Source organism: Globicephala melas, chromosome 6 (assembly GCF_963455315.2).
Source record: "Globicephala melas chromosome 6, mGloMel1.2, whole genome shotgun sequence".
Classification (NCBI taxonomy): domain Eukaryota; kingdom Metazoa; phylum Chordata; class Mammalia; order Artiodactyla; family Delphinidae; genus Globicephala; species Globicephala melas.
This window is the reverse complement of record NC_083319.1, coordinates 35238842-35249725: the sequence shown is the minus strand read 5'-3', so window position 1 is coordinate 35249725 and position 10884 is coordinate 35238842. Positions and strand designations below refer to the sequence as shown.

The window sequence follows — 10884 nt, the reverse complement described above, 5'->3', positions numbered from 1 at the left end:
AAAGAGTAGGGGAATCCCAGGTTGACAGGCATACGCATGTCTGGAGCTGAGCCAGTCCGTTTCTTTTATGCTGCAGGTCACAGCACTGGCCTCTGCTCCTCCAGCTCTTAGTTCCTCGTCAGAAACCTCCCAGGTCCTTAATTGGCTCTTCTTGGGCATATGAATGTTGGAGATCAAAAACCTCTATTTTCTGATTCACGATTCATCATAAAGTTATCCTTTCATTTTTCTGTCCTCATCCACCCATTGTTTTATTCATTCTTCAGTCTCTTAAACTGTTTTCCATACCTCCAGCCTCCATATCAGCTGTCGGATAACATCCTCTAACTCAGTTTTGATCATCTCAGTCCTCAGCTTAAAATCTTCCACGTGTTCCCTCTTGCCTCTTCAACAAATCCAAACTCCTTAACTTGGCTCGCGGGCTCTCGATGTCCTGGCCCCTCTACCTAATCTGTTCACCTCGTCTCCAGCTACATTCTGTGCTTCAGCCATGCACAGTCTCTCAATGTTTTGCAAATCCTTGTTCCTTAGACCTTCCCCCCCTTTCACCACTGACTGTCAGCAATCAAACATGTTACGCCTTCAAGGTCCTTTGCCTTCTCCCCTGAAAAGCATTCTCTGATTAACCTGGGCTAACTTGGTTGCTCTTTGCCTTCCCATAGCCTTTGCCTTCCCATAGCACAAAGTTTGGGGCACCTCTAATATCTGCTTATGTTATAATCATTTGTGAAGGTGTCTCCCTTTCCTACTAGGGCAGAGCTATCTGAGTTGGTTCTGACCCTCCAGCTCAGGGCTTGGCAAAAAGGGTGTTTGCCCCAATAAAATGCTGGTGGAGAGGGTCTGGGTTCTTAGGAAAACGGCCATGGGATTGTTGCTGTTGGATCTTTGCTTAAGCACCCTCTACTCCCCCTCCCCCTCCCACCAAAATGCTTTCTAGAAACTTGTCTAGTGCACTCAGGCTCCGTGGGCCCTTATGTCCACAAAAACAGCTTTACGCAAGCTGTAATCGGTGGAGCCTTGGCTACTGTGAGTGGCTCTGCCCAGATAAGGTCACCAGCAGTCTTTCCCTAGCAAGGGGTCAGTGACCTTCCTTTCCCTTTTCAGCCACTCCCCTTCACACCCCCAGGCTCCAGCCACAGGCCAGCCACTGCTGGTTCACATCCCTGCATTCTTTTACAATGTCCTCTGTGCCTCAAAGGCTCTGCCTGCTTCATGGCAAAGTCCTGTTCACCCTTCATTGCTCAGCTTACACAGAGGCTTCTTGCTGCTTTTCCTGACCTAACTACCTGACACAGAGCTGCCCCACAGTGCTATCCTTTGTGACTCGTATGCACTTTACAGATTGAAAAGCTAGATTCTAGCAGACCTACTATGAAGTCAGAATTTCCGGGAGAGAGGCCAGTTGGCCTCTCTAGCTCCAACACAAGCCTCAGGCAGTTCTTCTCAAACTCTTTGGGAAGCAACAGTTCTAAACTGATACCCTGACCCATAATAGTAACCTAAAGTTTGAAACCCAGGGAGCTGCAGGGCTCAGGAATGTATGCGTGAATAAGCCTGCAGCCCAGAGAGGAAACTGGGGTCTAGTCCTAAGGAGAAATGATCAGGGCTTGAAACAGACATATACCAAGTGCTGTGAGTGCACAGAGAAGAACGAAAATGCACTAGCTGCAATCAGGGAAGGCTACCTGGAAGAGGTGGCCCATAAAGCATGACTAGGACTTAAAACAAGGTGGGCTCCAGAAGAAGCATGGGATGGGAGGACGTATGTAAGGAAGGAGACACCAGGTTTCTCATTCTCCCTGACCTCATTCCTGTTCCCCAACTTTGCCTTTGTCCCAGGCACACCTACGGGCAGAGCCTAGGCCCCCTGGTAGCTCTCAGGGCTCAGAACAATTGCTGACCTCTGGGTGGGATCCTGGGACACTTTACTTGGTATCTAAGTGACACATACTTGTGAAATACAAACACATTTTTATCTAGCAAGGGCTGAGTCAATAAAACAACATCAAACATTTGCACAATAGTCTTTGGGTCTTCCAAGCAGTTACTTGATAGTTATTCCCTCTGGTTTACACATCATTTGTGTGCTCAGGGAAGTCCTGTGACCTGCTTGAGCTGAGTATGTATCAAGAGGTGAGGCTGGGACTGCACCACCTCCACCATTTTTGAGAACAGAAGCACTGCTGAGAACTGGTGCCTGGCCCTTGGGGAAGGATCTGTGGATGGTGAGCTGCAGGGCAGTGGGGAGACTGGCCCTTTACACAGGACTCTCTAATCATAAGGCACCTGAGGAACTTGTTACCAACACAGGTTCCTGGTGCCCACCCAAGACCTACTGACTCAAAATCTCCCAGAAGGGCTTAGGAATTTGTAATTTACAAGAGGCCCACGTGAACTATATGACGAGGCAAAGGTAGGATGCACTGAACTAGACGTGGCATGTTGCAAGGTCAGCAGACCTGGGTTTGAATCCTAGAACCACCACTTCCTGGTTTTGTACCTGGGGCAAAGCTCTCCCCCTCTCAGAGCCTCAATATCCCCACTTCAGAATGAGGATCCTTCCCGAACCCACCTTCTGTCTCCCTGAGGGAGGCTTTCCCGATGGCAGACCCAGCACGACGGATGCTCATTCTCCTTCACATGGGGGGCGTGGAGGGGGCAATGGAGGCTCAGGGAATATGTCACCCAAACCTCTAAATGTCACCCTTCTCTTTTGTTCTGGGAAGAAGGGACTCTGTAGTTCCCTCTCGATCCTGCTAACCTTTGGGCTGTGACTGTCCTCTGGGGTGTGAGGTACAGAGTAGGAACGCAGGGCCCCCACCACTAAACTGAACTAATGCTTTTCCCAGCAACCACTTCACCTTCTAAGCCTCAGTTTCTCACCTGCTCTCATGGTGGGGGACCGGTGTGTGCACGATGTGTAGGGCACACACAGTAAGCCCGCTGTAAGTGGGAACTGTTACCATTGTTAAATCATTTAACAAATACTTGTTGAGCACCCGCTATGTGCCAGGAGCTCTCCTAGACCCCTGCTTGTATGGAGTCTACATTCTAGTGGATGGAGACAGACAAATAATGAACATGATATGTGTTTAATATTTAAACAGTAAAGACACTGCATGGATTTGATGCTTAAACAATAAAGACAATAAATAGGTTTAATATTGAAATAAACAGATGTAACAATTATTTAAATAGTAAACACAACACCTGCTTATTATTTAAATAGTCTAGTATGTTAGCATTAATTTAAATAAATAAAGATGGGGCAGCAGAAGATGCCGTGGTAGGGGAATGGAGAGAGCCACTCTGGACTTCAGTCTGGAGAGGAAAAGGATCTTGAACGCTGATCCTTCATGATGTTCAATAGAGCTGGGGCATTTTTAATTTGTAAAGTGGACTCCTCTTTCACCTCCTAAAATGCCCCAGCCTTCCTGGAACCCCAGGCCCTCTTTCCTTTGAAATCCTGTGGCTGTAATGACCCCTGCCTTTCCTATGAAAGCTCACCTTGTTCTCATCGTAGCTGACGTTGTCTGAAGTTTGACGAAAACTCAGGCACGCGAAGGGCGTTCATCCAAGGCTGCGTGTAATCTTTGCAATAACCCGTGAGGTCACTTCTCGTGCCATTTTACGGTGGAGGAAATGGAGGCTTTTTGCACATTGCCCACGTCACACAGCTGGAAAGGATGGAGTTAGGATATGAGCCTGGGCTTCAGTTTCTGTCTGTGTAACAGGCCAAGTGACTTAAGAGCTGCCTTCCCCTCCCACTGAGACTGGCTGCAATGCTGAAGATAACCACGTGAGGGCGCCAGAACCACACTGGTGACATCCTGCCACCCAGTCAGATCATGGCCCCTTCAAAACTGTCCCCTAAAGCCAGAGATGATACTAGTCACTGCAGGCTGGGACGCTCCCACTCAGGAGGGAGCAAGAGAGAAGGAACTGCTTCATAAACTCTGTCCTAGAAGAATCCCCACCCCTACCCCAGTCTTCCCAGAGCTGCTGCACTGGCCAAGGTAACCCTCTGAGCTGGCCACCCTCAAGCACTGGTGGTATGTGGAGATGGACTTGCTGTGTGTCTTTGAGCAACCTCCTATCCCTCTCTGAACCTCAGTTTCTGGCCCACGCCGCTTGGTCTCTGTGCATAGATGAGGGAGGGCAGGTCGTCCACCACTTCCTGTCGACTAGTTGAGGAAGATGTTTCCTGTGCTCAGCTTCCTGCTCCAGGTCACCAGCTCGTTCCAGGCCCTGTTTCATGCTCCGTGTTTGTTAAATTGAACCAAAACGGAAATAAAAAACTGTCCCAAACATAAAAGTGACCACTAGAGACATTTTTCTCCTCTCTTCAGGAAATATTCCTGGTCACAGAGCACTGGCATCGGCCTGGTGGGCCCAGGAACATGCCAGGGCTTTGCCGTCCCTTGAACAGGGAGCCGTGTGTGTGCGTGTGTGTGCGCGCGCATGTGTGTGTGTGTGTGTGTGCATGTGTGTGTGTGTGCGCTGTGGTGGGGGGTGTGCTCTGAGGGGCTTAGGAGTTGGAGGTATGGATTCTGTCTGGGTCACTGGAATATGGAATCGAAGCCTGAGACTTGGGGGTAGTGGGGGAGGAAGAGGCCCACTGGGGCACAGCGGGCCACAACCTTGGGAGAGAGGGAGAGGCAGTGAGTTCCTCCAGGGCCAGGTGGGGGTCGGCCTCCACTCCAGAGCAGGCTTCCAGGCGAGCCGGGGGTCCCTATGCCTCCTCAGGTGCCGACCTGTGTGTGAGGAAGGGGCTTGGGCTGCAGACCGTCCTGCTCAGGCTGCATAAGGACATCATCATGATGATGGCATGAGGGCACACAATGGGAAACAGTGTGCCCGTCACGCCCTGCCTGCCGCTCTCCAGGAAACAGGCCAGCATCTCCTAGTCTTCAGGGAGACCAAAAATGGCTTCCTGCCACAAGGGGATGAACGCCCCTCCCCTTGCCCTGCTCTGTTCTTCTGCCTCCACCGGATGAAGCCTTTGGAGGCCCAGAGACCTTGCCATCTCCTACCATGCAGGCTGTGCCACACCAGGCCTATTTGACTCCCCCGATCATCCCCCCACCTGTTACCTCTGCCGGGAACACCAGGCTTCCAGGCTCCTCACTCATCCGCCAAGGCCCAACTTGTTACTCAGCTGCAAGCAGATTCAACTCCCCCTCATCTGGGCGTGCACGGCCCCTGTCATTACATCACGTGTAGTTGCCTGTTTGTTTTTCCGCCACACTGGAAACTTCCTGAGGGTAGGGGTTGGGTCCTATTCTCCTCTGTATCCACCAGGCCCAAGGATGGGTAGGCACTCAACAAATGTTTGCTGAACAAATTAATGTGTTTCCATTTAACAAGCTCACTAGGGCTCTAGCTTCCTCCTAATTAGGAAGCAGGAAGGTTCCTTCTTCTTGTAAGATCCACCTTTGGGGGATGATGGCAGAACTTCAGCTTCTGCGAGAAGGCGGCAATCAAACTAGATCCTGGGGCACACGTTTGCATTTTAAGGAAATAAAACATGCGTGCTCAGTGAGGTACATTTAAACAAGACACTTGTATATTAAAAGCTTCACATTAAATATACATTATACAGCTTATCGCACAGAATTATTGTATCAGTAGATCTTTACAGGACACTTTTTCGCAGTAGGTGGCAGTCCCAAGGCTCCTGGCAGTGACACAACAGCCCTGAGGAGAGGGGAGGGGCTGGGTGCTGTCAGTGCCTAGGGGATACCTGAGTGGGTCTCTGGGGGGTTCTGGAAGGTGCTCCTGCATCTACAGCCCTGGGCTGTGCTGGCTCCACCGGACAACTTGCCCCATTTGTCTTTGCTGGTAATCGATTCTGGAAGGCATCGGTTTGCTGGATGGATGACCATCTGATCCAGCCAGGACCCTTCATGAGCATCGACGGGCCAACTCCAAACGCCAGCCTGCCCTGTCTGCCCACTTTTGCACGCACTGTCCCTGGGGCCTGTGAGAGCACATGGCAAGCCCGGATGTCTGTCCCTGCTGGGCCCTTGGTCAAGTGACAGCAAGCACTTCCCTGAAGCCAGCCAGAGCTCGGTGTTCCAAATCTTAAAAAGGCAATCTCCGGGTCCTGTGACAGTAGGAGAAGCAGAGCGTCTGCCAAGGGCGCCACCTGTTGATGCCAGGCCCTTCCTGGAAGTTACATCATGATTCCCCTCTGCTAACCCACTGGCCACTGAGGGGCACCAGCCTGGAACTGCCCTGGGAGGGGAGGCACAGCTCAGCTGGGATTGGCTGAATTTCCTGAAGAGGAGCCTTTTCACCATTTTCTTTAGAAGAGGTGCTCTGTGAGCCTCTCTCCTGACAGGCAGGTGGGCCATCTCTCCCCACAAAGCCTCCTTTCTTTCTGGGCTGTCATCTTGTTCTGGGGCGGGCGGGGTACTGCCCAAAAGGCCCTGACTCCTCAGTGCTCAAGGACATTACTGCTGAAGTGGTCGGGGCATTATGGTCAATAATGAAGCCAGCGATGGAGGGAAAGAAGGGAAAAAGCCCGACAGTCCTGTGGCTCTGAGCAACGCAGCCTGTTAGGGGCTAGAGGTTGTGTTCTGAGACAAAATGCTGAGGCGAGATATTGTGTGGCAGGGAGCTTTTTTTTTTTCCCTCAAAGAAATCCAGCTCATTTTTTCCCCCATTAATTGGCAGCAGATGAAAAAAAAAAAAGCCAAAACAAAACCCCAACCAACGCCAGTAACCTGAATGTGAGTGTTTCTGAAAGGGAAAAGCTGTTTCAATTGTTAGATGTCCAAGAAAACATGAATACACGCCGACAGAGGAAACGGTCACAATTAGAGGAAGAAGAGGGAGAGGTTCATAAAATTAAGGAAAAAAATTCCTTTTAGCAGCTCCCATCCTGTAAGCTGGCTCCTCTGCCGGCCTCAGTCCCCATGGGGAGCTGCCGGTTGGGCCTCCCAGGGAAACTTCAGGAAGACGAAGGCAGGGGAAGGAGGGAGGGCCCAGGAATCCCTTAAAAGAGCAAAGGCAAGACCAAAGGGCGAAGCAGCCTCGGTTTTCCTCAGACCACAGGCAGAGCCTCTTCTGAGGAGAGGTCTGCTCTGAAGACTGTCCACTGAGAAGGGTCGTGGGCTCCTGCACTGCCCCACCTACAGCCTCAGGAAGGGCCATGTGGGAATCTGCACTTGCTGGAGGACGAGGCACTAATGCAAAATCCACCCCACCCCCGGCTCCACAGGCTGCCTTCCTCGTCCCCAACGTCTAACTGGATCCTTGGGATCCAGTCTCCTTCGGCACCTCTGTTTGGATAAGTGTCAACTCCTCACTCATCTTCTCACTCACCAGAAAAATAAATAAATAAAGAGGAAAGCGTGAACCATTCCAGGTACTCCTGCCTTAAAGGATGTTTCGGAAAACGCAAAGCGGGTAAAAGGTCAGGACTGAGGCTTTGGAGACTAGACCCAGGCCACAGGCAACGAGGCAACCATGAGGTGGACGGGCCTGTGGGATCCATGGATGGGAGGGTCTTGGGCTGCCCGGACTGAGACGAGGACTCGGGAGGCTGAGCCAAGAGCTGGACTGGGCAGGAAGCAGATGCCAAGGAAACAGCTTTGGCCACAACCCACTAAAGTCCACAGCAGCCACCTACAGGGGCACGGATTCTAGTCCTGCCCTGCCCTGGCTTGACAGGCGGCCGGGGCAAGTCCTCTCTCCTTGCTGGGCCTCTGTCTCTAATGTGAACGGTGAGTCTGAAGCATCGTGGAAGGCCTGGCAGTGCTGGTGATGTTCAAACTCGGTTCAGCCCCCTCCTGCTGGGGACGATGGTCACCGAAATTCCATTGTGCTCAGACCACTGGCAGGCAGACTGACGTGTGCTTGGCGAAGGCGCTGACACTTGTGCTCTCTCTGGATCCCTTGCACCTCCTTCAGTGGATGGAAGCCATGCCTTTCATGCTGCTGGGTGGGATTCTTCTCTTTCTTCCACTGCATTTAACATGCATGGTGCGGTGGTAGGTGGGTGGGGGGGAAAGGAAGGGGAACTGAGTAACAGCAATCTCACTGAGGGTCTGCGCTATGTGAGCAAGACTCCCGCTCCTGTCAAGGGCAGGGGCTAGATAGGGGTGGAGTGTGGGAGTGTGTGTGCGGGTGTTCTTGTCTGTATGGAGGCAGTGCGGACGACCAGGAGCTCCGGCTCCATGTCCCCTGAGAGGTCAGGATTTGCCTTCTCCCAGGGTGACAGCAAGGCCATGTAGAGCCAAAGCACTGGCTCTAGAGCATCCTCTGCTTATGGGCTGTGTTAACTTAGACAAGCTACTTTCCCTCTCTGAGCCTCCTTTTCCCCACATGTTAAATGCCTCACAGGGTAGCAGTGACCCCAGTTAATGGGGAGAGCCCTTTGTGCACTGCTGGGTGCTGTGCACCTGAGGGGTTAACACAGACCTGCCATCACTGCATTGCTGTAGGCAGAAGGGGGAGCGTGGGTGCTGAGTCAACAATTGAGGCTACCATTGCTGGAGCCTGAATGCCCCTTCCTGCAGCTTGACTCTCAGGGGGCAAAGCAAATCCCTCTGCCCCAGCGGCTGCCTCAGCCCTGAGCTGGGGGCTCTGCCTCCTTCCCGCGTGCCCAGAGGGGACACACCTTGCTCTGGGGACGAAACCCGCAGGTAAGCACTGGCCCCCCCAGAGACCCACTGCAGTATATTAAAAAAAGGGATAAGAATATATATTAAATGACTATTTTATTTACACAGCCTATTCATAAATAATTGAATCCTTTTTTTGACCGCACAATGATTCCTTGGAGATCTCCTAATGATTACACTGAATGACTAAAAGTGGATTAGTGGGCTTATATCTGTGTGTGGCCATGTTCTCCCACGTATGTGCTCACACTCGCACACACACGCTGACACACACACACCAGAGGGGAGGCGGGATTCCCAGGGCCTTCAGGGCTCTCAAAGCACCAGCATTTGGCTCCCAGCACCAGCGGGGCCCCGGTGGGAAAACTGCACCCCGTACACAGGTGTGAATTCCTGACGGCTGGAGAACAAAGAGCCGCAACCCCGGGAGCTCCCGCCCCGCCCCTCGGAGCTGCTCTCCTTTGTTCATCCTGGAAGGCATCTCTTTGGATTTGCAAATATTTTAATTCACAGAAACTCGAAGAGGGGTTGGGGGAGGGGGCTGCGGTGGCGGGCTGGCCGTCCCTCAGTCTTTATCCAGGCCTTCTCCAGCCCCCATGAGTGGCAACAGCATTCTAGAGACATGCAGTGGTGTGCTAGTACCATACACACGACACAAACTGGACACGGCTGGCAACAGCGGCCGGGCGGGTCGGCAGGGGCCACCGGCTCCTCCACGTCTGGGCCCTGTCGCAGGGCAGGGAGGGGCTCACAGGGTCCGCACAGCCACGGGGTAGAGGAGGGACAAGTGCTCGGCCCCTTTGATGGGCAGCTTTCTGGTGGTGTAGTAGTGGATGACTTCTGGGACACTGTCGAACGGGGGGCTGTTCTGACCCAGGACGTATTTCTCTTTGGTTTTGGCCAGTTTCATGTGCATGAAGCCCTGGTTGCTCCTGTGAACAAAGCGCAGAGATTATTAGGATGTGCAGAGTGACGAAGGCCCAAGATCAATCAGGAAAGCAATTCCCATAGAGCTACTCACTTTTGCTCTGAACCGAGGTGTGTCACGAATTCACACTCATTATCCGAGAGAACTCTCCCTCTGGCCATATTCCTGCTAAGGTGTGAAGATTCCTTGCTGCCCGGGACAGAAGAGATCCCAGCCAAGAAGCAGACTTGAGCTGCACCTCTCCCAGCCAGGAACAGAGCCCAGGACCGGCTGAAATGCAGCTGCACCTAAGAGCCCCCTCAATCCCAGCAGCAGACAGGGAATCAGCAGCAAACACTGCAGGAGAGTCTTTCGACCTCGGGAGCTTTGAGGGACTTCCTCAGGAAAACAAAGAAACCCCCAAACTTGGCCCCTCTTCCTATTACTGATGTAGATGAAAATTTAAGCCTTGCCTGGCAGGCACAATGTTTAAGTCCCCAATGCCCTGACAAGTAGGCAGGACAGGGGTCATCACCCCCACTTTACAGATTAGGAAACAGAGTGTGGCAGGATGACAGGCGAGCTGTTTTCCAAAAACTGATGCTCTCTCTTCAGTACTATGGAACTGCCAAGCCAGGGACTACATTTCCCAGCCTCCCTTGTATCCACTGTAGTCACGTGACTAGTTTAAGCCAATAGAATCTAGGGAGAATGTGTGCTCCCCGGCTTTGCCCCAACGCAGGCACTCTCCTGTCTGCACTTCCTCTCTCTGCTCAGTAAACCCTGCCTGCCTCCTTCTCCAAGGCCCAGGTGTAGTGTTTCCTCTGCCAGGAAGTCTTCCAGGTTCCCACTGGCAGAGCTCCTTCCTTCTTCCAGCTGCACCGAGGATATAACGCCTCCATCAGCACTTGCCTTCCTGAACTGTGATTACTTGTCCATCTTCTCAATTCCCCTGAGAGCTCCAGAGGAGTGCGCAGGCTCTGTGCCCACCATGCTCGGCATCCTCCGAAATGGGTAGTGGGTGGGTTCCTCGGAGGTCAGAGCAGAGCCCTATGTCCGTGACCCTCGCGGCTTGCCAGCTGCACCAGCATGCTGGGTGGGGTGTTGTTTCCACCCGGCCCTAGCAGACCTCTCCTGCCTCCCACCCAGGACTCTGGCCACATCGGGTCACTAACCCCTCCATCAACCTGCCTGTGCTCAGGCTGCCCTTTCCCTGCTCACTCAGCTCCAAGATTTAGCCACCACACTTGTGGATGCTTGGTTTCCAAAGCACAGTCCAAATTTACTGAGGGTGTGTCACTTAGTGAGAAAGCTGGGGCTCTGACCTCCTGCGCCTTCTCCAGAGCC

At 52.5% G+C, this 10884-nt stretch overlaps 1 protein-coding gene across 1 annotated transcript in view; it reads right to left on the bottom strand.

Moving 5' to 3' along the window:
• Positions 1-6714: 6714 nt before the first annotated feature.
• Positions 6715-10884, bottom strand: part of SHB (SH2 domain containing adaptor protein B) — a 136157-nt gene continuing 131987 nt past the window's right edge. The window contains exon 6 of the mRNA XM_030884295.3: positions 6715-9562. Coding sequence (XP_030740155.1) covers positions 9379-9562 — 184 coding nt within the window. The 3' untranslated portion in view covers positions 6715-9378. The remainder of the gene's footprint in view (positions 9563-10884) is intronic.